This window comes from Lissotriton helveticus, chromosome 2_1, assembly GCF_964261635.1.
Source record: "Lissotriton helveticus chromosome 2_1, aLisHel1.1, whole genome shotgun sequence".
In the NCBI taxonomy this organism is placed as follows: Eukaryota; Metazoa; Chordata; class Amphibia; order Caudata; family Salamandridae; genus Lissotriton; species Lissotriton helveticus.
The window spans coordinates 367,787,733-367,801,150 of NC_136059.1; the positions used below are offsets into that span (position 1 = coordinate 367,787,733).

Consider the following 13,418-nt stretch of genomic DNA (forward strand, 5'->3'; position numbering starts at 1 on the left):
AATCTACTTGTAAGAGCAGCTTATATGAGGGCACTGACTCCAGGTTCACAGGTCAATTGTCAAATTATTTTTCCTATGAATAACTTTGTTAGCAAGAGTGATTTCGCAATACAATATGAAATGAAGCTGCTCCATGTCCTAGGCATGAGCAGCCCCTTTGGTAAATACTGCATGAAGGTACAGCAGTGAACAGAAATAAAAGAAGGTTTTGCTAACTATGGATAGTTTGTTAAATACACCCACCATTTTGCAGGTTCTGAAGAAGCCGGAAGTGGAAGCTTTGTTCATCGGTACATTACGGAGGCCAAAATTAGCGAGGATGATGGATTTGGCTTTGATGACTCTGATTATGACATATACATTGAAGAGGTAAGACAACAGACCCTGGTAGTATGTTTATTTGCTAGGTTGTGATATTGTTGTGCTTCTGTAAGTGTGATCACAGTACCCTATTAACATTCCCCCTTCAGGAAACTTGTCACTGAAGTTCTCTTCTTGGAAACTCCAGTCCTTCTGTCAGTACCACAACCTTTATAAACCAGGGCATTCCTGGAACACAGATTGTTAAAAGAGATGACCAATCTTATTCGGAGTATATCGTGAAGTTTGAATAGATCATGCAGAATATTTTTGACATGTTTCTGAAACTTTTGGGGCCTCAGGTTCATTCAGCATGGTCTAACAGCTAAAGCGGTGCACCGTAGCACTTCTGTCTCCCACCTGTCAATCCGGTCAAGAGCCAAGGTATTTACACCTGCTTTATTGTAAACAGATGTCCATTCATATCAGAAGGCCAGAGCTCCTTGGAACAAAGTCGAGGGCTGGTGATCATTTGCAGCTGATCAGAAATAGTACCCGACTCGCCTTTTTTGCATGGTTCTACAAAGTGGTGGAATTCATATCATCCATTAATAAGAGAGGTGTGGCGCAGCTGCCAGAGTGGCTGACTCCCGAGCACGGAGATCACACTTCGATTCACGACTGCAGCTCAGCTCAGCATCATGTGACTGGGCAATAGCTCACTTAATCTCCCCGACAGCACCCCAGCGCCTTAAAACCATTAATGGGTGATATGTTTGCGCTTTACAAATAGGAATTATTATAATAATACATTATTTAAACAACCTACATTTTTGATGTAAAAGGGGCATTGGTTATATCTTAGAGTGTTCGAAATCATTCCACTATTTGAGTCACTATGCCCCTTGGAGGCCAGAGGTCTGGATAAAGATTATTAAGGAAGTCATCCAGCATTGACTACATAAGTGGACAAAGATTTTTATCCTCTTCCTGGTCTGCTTCGTAGAAAATAGATATGTTTTATTGAACTGGCTGAGTAAAGGGTAATGCATCTATCACATTGCAACCACCCACGGCCCGTGCAAGTAAGAGCTGTGGGGCCCGGTGGGGGGGTGGTATTTCGACCGAAGATAATGAGGGAAAATTAAATAAATATTTAATTTTACCTTGTCATCGTCCATCAAAATACCCCCTCACCGGGCCCTACTGCTCCTACCTGAATGGGCTACTTTAGAAGTTTACTTTAGATATATGCATATACAATCATTTAAAAGCTATTTCTGTTTGCTTCCCTTACAGCTACTTTTGAAAATGCTGTGGTCCTTAGCATGTTGTATGAAGGCAGGCTCATTGATTCTTATTTAGAGAGGTCACCATTTACTCTAACTCAGAAAAGGGTACTATTATTACTGCGATAGACACACACAATAAGGCCTAGCTGCAGCTGGAGGGAAATTGGAGATTTGAAGAAAGCAAAAGATGTGCCGAAGTGAGGAAGGGTGAGTGGGGATGGCAGGTTATCTACTGACATTACTATTTCAGCACAGCCCATTGTCTATAATCTATTTTTTTGCCCTTTCTTGATTAAATTGATTTTATAACTTCATACAGAAATCCTGACTCAATATATAGAAATATAGATTCATGAATGGGACTAGTAAAATGTGTGTGTTATCCTCATACACTTGGCAGCAAATGTCATTGTCCTCAAACACTCATCTGAGTGGTACATACAAATTTTCAAAAGGATGACAGAAAGGGATAAGCCTTGTAATTATTTGTTTATGACTTATATATTATTTGCAGCCTACAAGAAGGCAACTTTGCATCCTTACATGTGGAAAGGATAGCCCCAATCCAAATCAGAGATGTTCCTGAAATTCTCATCTGAGTTTTACACTATGACTTTATAATCTAATTTAGAAACGGCAGTGGTCAGGTTGCGGTGGCCCGTTTTTCAGGGCTATCTGCTGTGAATCACTGTTTGTGAAAAACCAACTGAAATGCTTGAGACATGGTAAGATCATAATGTTTTGCTCTTCTGTGTCTGTAGCATATTGAAGTGTTGGAAATCAGTCCACGAGGAAGCTTACAAGTTTTGATTAAACAGTCAAACTATGGATTATTTCCAGGGTCTTGTTATCCAATTCTAGGTTTCTTCTAGTTATTGTGATGTAACCTTTATACTCACTTATAGTCTTATTTAGAGCCTGGTGGTAAAGCAAAAGCTTCCAATTTATAGACAGAAATCGAAATCTGGAAGTGACGACTCAGTCCAAATGTCTTCCACCACAAAACTGGTATGGTGATGGAGATTCAGCATGTGAATTCACTTTCAAATTTAGCATCATGTTCCTCCTGAAATTGGAAGGTTTTCATTTCCTTCAAACTCTGAACGAAGCCTTAGGGGCTAAACTCCCCACTCAAAATTATTTCCAGAATGTATCTGCTAATCTTCACTAGCATCCTTCAAAAAAGTTTCACTTGAGTTTATGATAATTAATATTCAACTTTAAGTGAACCTGAATCTATGTGCTATAAAACATTGTGCCCAACATTCCTGCTTTTAGTTTTACATTGTAACGGCCTCAAAAGCATAGCGGCAGCTACTAGATCGGATGTTACTGATGGAGCATGGGACACATCATGAACACCCATGAATGGGTCAATGCATCCGTTTTGCTAAAGCTGTGGTCAGAAAATCTACAAATTAGTGCCTTATGCAACACTGACCACATGCCCATCAGGAGCAAAGACCATGAACTGCTTCGATGTAGACAAAGGCATGTTTAGCAAAAACGTATGGTTAGGAGCCCTATGCTATCTTTCGAATAAACAGAAAATCCTATCAGTATGGCATAGGCAGACAATCCAAGACATGCTATGCTGCAGGTCACGAAGATTCTTTACTACCTCAGGAGCTGTTTCATACAGCTTCACAGTTTGCTGTCACCAAAGGACCTAATGCTATCAGCATGCATATTAATTCCTTCTCCACATCAGACAGTAATGAAATATTTATTAACCCTTTCCCATTTTGATATCTTGAGACAAAGAACAAGGCAGTGTGGAATAATAAAGCACATGTTCTTTCAGATGTTATTTGCCATTTGTCTGAAGAATAGGATAGCAGGAAGGTGTGTTAAATGCTCACCATTACTCTGTTATCTGCTGGTATCAAATGAAGTGCAAACATACGATTATCCACGCACTTGCTTTATGCAGTGAGAGAAAGAGGAGTTTGGGTACTGGGAAACGAGACAGACGTAGGGTTGTGAGTAATAATGAAACAATAATTTAAGTAAAGAGAAGAAACGTAGTCTGGAGCAGGATAGAAGGAAACTAGAACTGAAAATAGGAATGAAGAGGAAAGGAAGGAATAAAATCAAAATTCGTCATAAGCATAAATAAACCGCAGCCCCTTGTCTTTTTACGTGGATCAAAGTAACAACAAGAGAGCGAGGATTAGACCGTAGTACTTGTCCTTTTCCCCGGACATATATAATAGAACAACAAGGACAAGACCTTGAGCAGGTACAGGTCAGGGATGGTCCCCTGTCACCTGGTCGTTGGATGCTAACAACAGGGTGTTGTTGTTAAGAAACCCCTCACCCACCTACCTAGTAGGTGGCATGTTTCATCATCGGGGCCCAGCTGGATCACCGAGTGCGATCCAGCTGTGCTGCAACGCCTGTCTACAGCGGAGCGGGATTTCTTGTGAAAAGTGACAGTGTTATGTGAAGTGAAATATGTGTTAAAAGTACCTATAGGAAATACCCTTTTTGAAAAGTTTTAATAGAAGGGTCCTATGGCACGGGTAAAAACAACAATAGGATATAAACCGCAGCCCCGTGTCTTTTTACGGGGATCAACAAAGAGGAAGCGCAGCCAGCCATTGATATCTACATTTCCTGAAAACATTGCAAACACTGAAACTCCCCACCAGAATTCATAACAAATAGAAATTGGAAACAAGAAAGCCTAACTACAATTTAAGACACTGTGCTATATTATATACACATTTAAAATAATTCGAGTCCATTTTAACATCTCTCACTTCTTTTAAACCTGAGTTTATGACATTTCAAACTATATATTTTTTTCTTTTTAGCTGAAACCACTATCTAATGTTAAAGAAGGAAACAAGAAGTTTGTGGTTGACACCGAGGTGAATCCAGGCTACTGGACAAAGATGCCACCTAAGTTTACTGCAACCACCCTTGCTCCAGTTACTTCCCTGGTCACTACCTCAACAACCACCAGTACCACAACAACCAGGACCAGAAGCACAACCACTAAGCCAGCACGGAGGAACGGGCTCGCTCCCCTACGGTTCTTTGACCTATCCTGTGATGAAACTGTCTGTCCTCCTGACAGCTTCTGTGTCAATGATTATGACCGCGGAGGAGCCCGCTGCCACTGCACTCTTGGAAAAGGCGGAGACACTTGTGAAGAAGGTACATGATGTTGGAATGACTTAGATGCTTTCTGCTTTTTCGTGTTGAACTAATTTTCACATGTAGATGTTAACTGTGCCTGCACTTATATTTCTGTAATGTACTTGCACAATGAATGTTCCCTCACATGTTCAATGCACTTGCTTGTGTATATCTGCAACGTTTTCTATGAAATACGTTTAATATATTTGCACTTCTTTGTGTAGAAAACACATATTTTTACTGAATGCACTTGTGTGCGTTGAATGTACCGCAGCTTATTGAATGTATGTATGGGCCAGATGAACAAAGTCATTCTGCAAAATCAAAACCTGCGTTTCGCTAAATCACACGGTTTGTGACCACAACATGTCTTTTAGCTATGTACTAAATGTATTTATATATTTATATGATTTAGAAACCCATACCAAACTCTAGTTCGGAAGGTGCATGAAAGTGGTGTGCCCCCCTAATTTCTATGCAATATGGCATGCATCAGTGGTTTGTGACCGCAAATCACTGATCAGTTATCAATCAACACCTCAGAGGAGGTGGTAACTGGTTCTCAAAGGGGATGGTGTCCCCTTGAATGGGGAATAGGGCCACGTGCCCTTAGGGTGAGTGCAAGGAGGGATACATAAGCTGTGGTCCAGAAGACCACATCCAGCTACCTATAATATTTTCCCAAACAGTAATTGTTTTTTTAAAGCACCACTGGTTGGATGTATGACGTTACAGCGCATTCTTTTACAACGCCTACCTTTACATCGCAAGTTTTACAACGCATACCATTACAACGCATAGTGCTTTTAGGCGCTGGATAGTGAATAGTTTAATTTACTATTCCAACTCCAGTCCCCGTGGATAGTAGGGAAGGTGTTGGATAGTACATTAAACCTATTCCCTATTCTAGAGCGCCCCCCAGCGCAATGCGTTGTAATGGTTTGCGTTGTAAAAGTTGCGTCGTAAAGGCACTGTGTGGTAAAAGTTGCGTTGTAAAGGATGTTTAACCCACTATTTGCTTTAAGGCATAAAGGTTGCTTTAAAAACAAATTATTTTTCGGAATGCAAGCACATGGATAGTGGTGTCCTGTTCAATACCAGCCACCGTCCTTATGTTTGTGGCCAATGTTTGTGTGTTTCACGTAGCGACCCCCTAATTAGCATCCATTAGGCAGGCTGTTCTTTGACCGCTGTTGACTGGCCATATTGTGATGCGATTTGTAGGTACATGGGTCACATGACAAAATTTAAAACTGTTTACAAAAAGTAAGCTTGCAGTTTGGACCACATTTTGCAAGCAGACTTTTGAAACATCCGGTCCAGTGTTTGTACATGTTGATTGCAGTTGTTAATTTGAGTAGGCTTAATGCTAAACATTTTCATGAAGATTTTTTGGGACTCACAAAAATCTCAGAGGCTATGCATGGAAAGGTGCAAAATGTTTAGTTTGTTCTTTTTCTTCACCCAGAAAATATTGCTCCAGGTGAGAAAAATCCCCACCAGGGATTAAAAAAACACACAGCTGTGAGGAGGGTGGTGGTGGGTGTTCTTCACACCCTAGTTTTACATTTACTCAAACCATATTTTCTAACCAAACATAGGTGCACAAACTGTATATGAAACTATTGGGAAGGTTTGTAAATATGCGCAAATGTATGTCCCAGTGAATATTTCTGCCTTCTCTATGCACACTGTTGTGTCTGCCTTGAAACAGCTGGCTTCCTACCCCTCTGCTACTTCTACTAATTCTATAAGGATCTAGCAACTTGCATCTGGAGATAGACTTTTTGTACACCTACATTCTGCTTAGGTTTGACAAACGTTTATGAATCAGACCCTTTGAATTTACTACTGCTGGATAGTTGTGCTAGATGAATATTCTAGCAGTTGCACATCCTAATGGACGGGTTCTTGGTTTTGTATTTTTGGGGCCCAAATAAAAAAAAAACTATTACATATAAGGGAGAATTTGCTGCTTTATAATTACTCCTATTTTTGAAGAAAGTTTCTAAATTTAACGTTTTTACTAATGATCATAGATCTACACCATTTATAGTTTTTTGAAGTGCTAGAACTGATTGAATATAGAAAATAGAACACAATATTTTGATTAATTCAGTAGGGAAACAAAAGTAGAGGCAGTTCGTTCATAGGGGTGCAGGGGCGTTGACCCCCCACTGCTGCGAGCCACTACCTCCCAGGCTCAATTTGACAATTTAAATTACCCCTGTACGTACCTCCATTCATTTATATCTCCTTATGGATGCGTCTACAGAGCTCACAGTGGGTGGGACGAGTAGCTGAGGTTGAAACTGAGCTGCACATGTCAGATAGGCTGGTATGACTTCACAGTTCAGGCTTCTACATTGAAGACTACTGTGGAGCTGCATGAGCCAAGACACAGCCTCATCGGTTTTCAATGGAGCGTTGTACTTTTATGCCCCAGCCAATCCTAGCACTGCTCTTATGCTGCTCTGTATTATTTAAAGCATAAGAGCAGTGCTTGGATTTGCTGGGGAGCGTGGGCTTATTTTTCCCTGGCCAGGAGCAGAGGGAAGTAGTGTCCTGAAATCACCCTGGCATGCCTTCTATACTGCTATAGAAGAAGTAAGTAGCAGTCAGAGTGATCGCCAGTGGCTGAGAATAATTTAAGCATACTGTCCATCACCTTGCTGTTTGTTGGATCGTGGGCGCTATGCAGATTTTAATCCTCCACGTGAACCTTCTCACAGAAAAATTATGTTTTGAGGTAAGATTTGAATCTTAAAGGGCAGCCACCTTTTGTGTGCCTAACCCAGTGATGTAGCCAGAGTGAAATGGGCCCTCGTACAAGGAAGGAAATGGGCCCCCTCGTGCTTTATGGATTGTGAAATACAGCAATATTCAAGGTTCAGTGAGCCTCTCAGGCCTTTGGACCCTGGTGCCACTGCACCTGATGCACCAATAGAGGCTACTTCCCTGGGCCAACCGCTCCATTACATAAGGTCATATTACCGATTTTGGTTCACAGCTCTTCGTTGTGGCTAAATGCGGCGAGAAGCGACAGATATCAAGTTTTGGTTTGTGTACAGTCTTCCTGATGTAAGTTAGCTGTTTACATTAAGCGCATCAGCAGGGTGTGTGGAGCAATGAGCCCTTCCATTTGTGCTTTCACATATAGAAGGCCCTGCCAAGGTCGAACATTTTCAGAAAATATAAAATGCAAACGTCTCAGCACAACATTATTTTTCGACGAGTGGACTTGAAATGGAAGTTTCTGATTGTGTGTAGGACCGGCAGGTGCCATCCTGGTTTAAATGAATAGCAATGTAAGCTCTAAAAGGTGCCAAGGTCGTGGAGCTGACTTGTCTCTTTAGACTATATACAAAGAAATGTGCCTCTTCACTTGCATCATCTCTGAAAACCAGGCTGAAGAGGATATTTGCATCACCCTTCGTGGGCATAAATAAATCACATTTCTAAAAAAAAAAAAAAAAACAGCTGGTCGTAGCGCTGCGAGGTTGCCGGCGTACCCCTTCCATATTGTGTCCGCATTTATGGCGCTTTCATCTTGAACTGAATTTTAACTGATTTTGAACCTCCGCATCAGTTTCTTTCACTCGGCTCGGAGATCACTCCACTCTGGGTCTTCCCTCTTGGTGCAAATTTATACTATGAGGGATGTTCTCCTCTTCAGACAGGTCTCATCCATCACTTTATCCTTTCATCATTTCAGAGGCTCAAAGACAGTGCCGGTTGCAGCATACTGGATTTAGGATCAGAGTATATGTGGTAATGAAAGATAGATCCCCTGATGCCAATACTGTTTTTTCCTTTTGTACATGGGATTGGGTTTGTTTACATTCCAGACAGTGGTCAGGTCATCAGGCTCCGGTCCTGGGCTTTGTGTTTAAAAGTCATTGTTTTCACTGTGCAATCAGGATTTGTTTTATTTTTAATCATGACACATGTTTCGTAAGACAGAGACTGACATATGAACAACTATTGTCTGCCTATGTCATCATGTCTGACATTATCTACATTCAATCCTTTATGACCTCAGTGACCTGCACAAGACCAGCAGAACTATCCTTTCACATTGACACTAGAGCTGACTTCACCCCCACGCTTGTGTTGGCTTCACTGCTGTTGTTTATTGACAATAGTTATTATGACCTTGACCCCTCCTGCTAGCACATTTGGAACATTTTTTTTGTGCAATATCCCACCACCGAAGTCACTTTTATTCCGCTTAAGCATGTACATTACTGTTCTTTGTGACTACAATTCCCAATTTAGGGGTTGCAAACATACAAAAATTGCTTCTCAGCTGTCAAGATAGTTGAAGCAAGATGTAGTAAAATATGGGGGAGTAGCGTCTGTTACCAAGCATGCCAAAACCACGTGTGGCTTAACAACGCAGTCAGTTCAGTTTGTTCCTTTTATTCGGTTACCACTTGTTTGCAACCATAAAAAGTACAGATAAAAATAAAATTATTTTACATAGCAAAAAGTAAAACATGAATGCATTTACACAAAAACACATAAATCAAACAAGAGCATCTCGTATTTTGATTGTAGTTTTTAGGAATGTGGCTATACATTTGGCAGAATGAGTTGAGTTCAAAAGTTGTAAAGAAAGATAAGCTAGGTGACAGGACCTATGACCAGATGAACGGAGAAGTGGAAGAATCCAAGTTCTTCGTGGTGTCTTATAATAAGAGCAGAAAAAAATAATGTGTAGGGTTGATTGGGTCGATACTCCGTCACATGGACAGTTCATAATGTCTTTCGACCAATACTGTATCCGAGGAAAGGAAACCAGACGAAAAAAAGTATTGAATCGAAATCTTGTCAGAAGATATTTTTCAAAATTAGACAAATAATATGTTAAATACGGTTGTATAAGGTTACCTGGTTGAATTGCTTGGGTTTGGAGATTAGAATGCTTTTGGATCTCGGTTGTGCTACGAAGTTCTCTTAAGTGGTCCATGCTTATTTTCTTTAGATCTTTTCTGGATATATCCTCCACACTCGGTGGGTCGTCAAAATATGAACTTCGACCTAAGTCTTTGAAAAAGTTCTCCACATATGCTAGCCAGGGAATTCTCCGCCAATTTGTTAAGGCCATACAGTCCTCAATCAGTGAGCGTGTCAGGTGACATTCTGGTTTTGACCATATACGTTGCCATAAAAGAATTGGTTGGACACGTATATAGTCTGTGATATAATCCATTCCAAGCTCATTGTGGGTAGCATAGTTCGGGGCGCTTTGTGGGAGGGCCAACAAGTATTTAGCGAACCCGTTCTCTACTACTTGGATGGGATCAATTGGACCGTGTCCCCAGACTCCTGCGCCGTAAGTGGCCACGCTATGGCATTTAGCATAGAAGATTTTTAAAAGTTCTTGGGGAGCAGGTTTGCCTAGTTTCCTGGAGAAGGAGATCAAGGCCGTAGCTGCTCGCTGGAAAAGGAGTTTTCTGCTGGCCGTGGCCTGCCACCAGTTTAGAGAATCGTCCACCAATATCCCCAAATATGGGTAGGCAGACGTCTTTTCCAGTCTTGACTTTTCCACAACAATCACTCTGGGTTTCTTGACCTTGGGGCCAATATGCATAGTAAACGTCGTTTTTATGTTAATTTTGAGACCAAGGGAGCCCATGAAAGAAGAGAATTTATCAAGCTGCTTTTGTAATTGATTGAGTGTCCTTGCGAAGATGACTGAGTCATCTGCATAAAGCAGCGTTGGTATAGGGCGATGGTTGATCTGGGGTAAGTCCTGGCTCCCTTCAAGCATGGCCTGCTCGAGGCCGTTGGTATAGAGGTTGAACAGGAAGGGAGCCAGTACACAGCCCTGCCTTACCCCTTTTTTAATGGAAAAAGATGGGGACAACTCGCCGTTGACTCCAAATCTAACAGACGCCGTTGCATCCCCATAGAGTTCCCGTAGAAAAGCTATAAGGGCTGGTTCCACTTTGAGGTCGCTTAGAATAGCCCAAAGTTTGGAGTGCTGGACACAGTCAAAGGCTGCACTAAGGTCGACATACACTAGGAAGATGTTACCCCTTTCGCTCCTGCGTATTTCCCTATCAGAAGAACAAGGTTCAGAGCCTGCTCCACAGTTCCAAGACCCTTCTGGAAGCCGTATTGCAGGTCGGTCATGATGTTGTTTGACTGGGCCCAGGATTGTAGTCGGTCCAGTATCACCCGACCTGCAACTTTACCTATGGAGTCCAGAAGGGAAATAGGCCTGTAGCAGACTGGGTCGTTGCGATCACCCTTTTTGAAAATAGGCAGCAGGATTGATGTCGACCATGACTTTAGAAGCCCAGTAGATGTTACAGCGCAGAGGACCTGGGTGAGGAGGGGTGACCAAAGTTCAAGATTGTGTAGAAAGAAATCTAAGGGCACACCATCAGGCCCTGGAGCCTTGCCCGGTTTAGACGCCTTTAGGGCTTTGTTAACCTCTCCATGAGTGAAGGTTAAATTAATCGGATAGGTGATCCTCCCTGTCACGTTGCCATTTCTCTGTTCATCTTCAGAGAGGGCTGCTTCAAAAGATCCAAAGATTTTCGAGAAATGGGAAACCCATTCATCAGCGGTGATAACCACGTCCAGATGTTGGGCCTTCGAGGAATCAGCCAAAAATGGAGATCTGAGGACTTGCCAGAAGAGGGCGCTGTCTTTGTTGAGGCAACTGAGATGTAACTGTGCCCACAAATTATTCTTGATTTCTTTCCTGCGTTCCACTCTGGCTATGTTATAGAGTTTCCGTAATTTGGAGATTTCCGCGATATCCCTCAGAGGACTACGGAGGGCGGCCTTTAGATTTGAAAGAGCCTTACGACAGTTTACATTGAACCATCTTTCAGAATTGGGTTTTTTATTCCTGGATTTGCGGATAAACTCCTCCCCAATAACCTCTAGAATTTTTTGGAAACTTGTCACAGTTGTTTTGGGCGAAGCATCAGCAGATAGACAGTCATGAACCCAGGGAGCGGCTCTATCGAGGACCCGTTCCGTGATTTTTGATGGATCGACCTTGGCCCATTTAACTGAATAGCCATTCACCTTGTTCATGGTTAGGGAGCTTTGCGTTAGATGGCTGGTAAGAGTTGAGTGAATCTTAACATTTTTGGGTGAAAGTATTACACTAATTGGATAGTGATCGCTACTCACATCTGTCCCTGTAAGGAAGTCGGTCAATTGGCCCTTCAGGGTCTGTGAGGTCAAAATATAGTCTATTGTGGTTGATGCCCCTCTGCCATGAAACGTTGGAGAGAAATCTATGGGAGGTTCTACTAATTTGTTTGCGTACTCAAGTTCTAAAGAAAAGAGGCACTCATTTAGTTTATTCCCACAAGTGGAATGTACAAAATGCAACAATGGGCAGCCTTGATCGTCCAACAGGCCACAATTCCCATTATTGTGATTTGTGCATAATGCAGTGTTAAAATCTCCACCCCAAATTATGTATACGGTGGTTGAGTGTAAATCATTTTGAAGAGATTCTAAAAAAGTGGTAACTTCACCTAATAATTTTATACAGTCCTTTACTTCGGAATTATTATAGTAGTTAATCAGAATAAAGGTACTGTTTTTGTTAAAATGTAATTGTAATATTTGGTAGCTTGGGTCTTCTTTAAGCATACATATAGTTAGGGAGGACAGAGTGTTAGCAACATAAACTGCCAAACCACCCTTTGGTCTGCCCATAACTCCTTGGATAGCTGGATTATGGAACGTTTTATAACCAAGTAGGTGTTGTGGTGTTATTGACCAGGTTTCCTGAAAGCAGAGTATCCTATAGATAGACACTGAATCCAACCATGGTTGGAGCACCATCTTGGCCCGTAGGCCAGCGACATTCCAATACACGATTGGGATGCTCAGTTGTTCTGCCAAAATTACACCTGGTATATTTTTGTCGGTATTTTGGGGCTGACGATGGTTTATGATGTTTGCTCCAGTAGAGGCCTCCGGTGACACACATGACCTTCTACTTATGTCAACGTGAAAGGAGTCAACCGGATAACCTTCCTCGCTAATAATTGGAGTGGGCCTTTTCGATAGCATCGGAGGTTGATTGATAATCGGGCTTAATTTTAGTCCAGGACTAATAGGGACAACAAGAGAGATTGGGGCCTGGATCTTTTGTACTATATTGGCTGACGGTCAATCTACCATATCCAGACAATCGTAACGATTTCTGGTAGAAAAGCCCTGCCACCCCTCCAACGGGAACTGGGATCTTCTTGGGAGCCAGGGCTGCGAGTGCCAGTCCTGTGGCTGCCAGTCTCTATTGCTATTTCTTTTTGCGTAAGGCACCTGGTTCCATTGCCCGTCAGGGGGTTGTTGCCAATTTCCCGTGGGGAAATAGTTTTGGATGTTCTCTGGAGGATAGAAAAAGGAAAGACGGTAAGCGTCAATACCCCCCTTTTTTTCCAGGGATGGCCATGAGCAGATGTGATTAACCGTGTTAGGATCAGCACAGTTCACTATGATGCAATCGCCCTGAATTGATTTTTGTACCTCACCTACCCAAGTTACTCTGCGTACTGTAGTTATTCTGCTATTGTGGTGCCGCTGTAGTGGTCTATTTAAGCTTAGCCACTGTAGGACTTTATTTTTAAGGGACCAAAAGGATTCATTTGTGCCTTCAGTAAGTTCGGGAACTCCGGTGAGAATAACCGTATATGG

General features: G+C 42.0%; 1 protein-coding gene across 1 annotated transcript in view; it reads left to right on the forward strand.

Annotated features, from left to right (window-relative positions):
- The window catches only part of EGFLAM (EGF like, fibronectin type III and laminin G domains), an 812,243-nt gene that overhangs the window by 500,666 nt on the left and 298,159 nt on the right, over positions 1-13,418 (forward strand). Inside the window, exons 8-9 of the mRNA XM_078674979.1 lie at positions 254-369; positions 4,412-4,757. Coding sequence (XP_078531105.1) covers positions 254-369; positions 4,412-4,757 — 462 coding nt within the window. The remainder of the gene's footprint in view (positions 1-253; positions 370-4,411; positions 4,758-13,418) is intronic.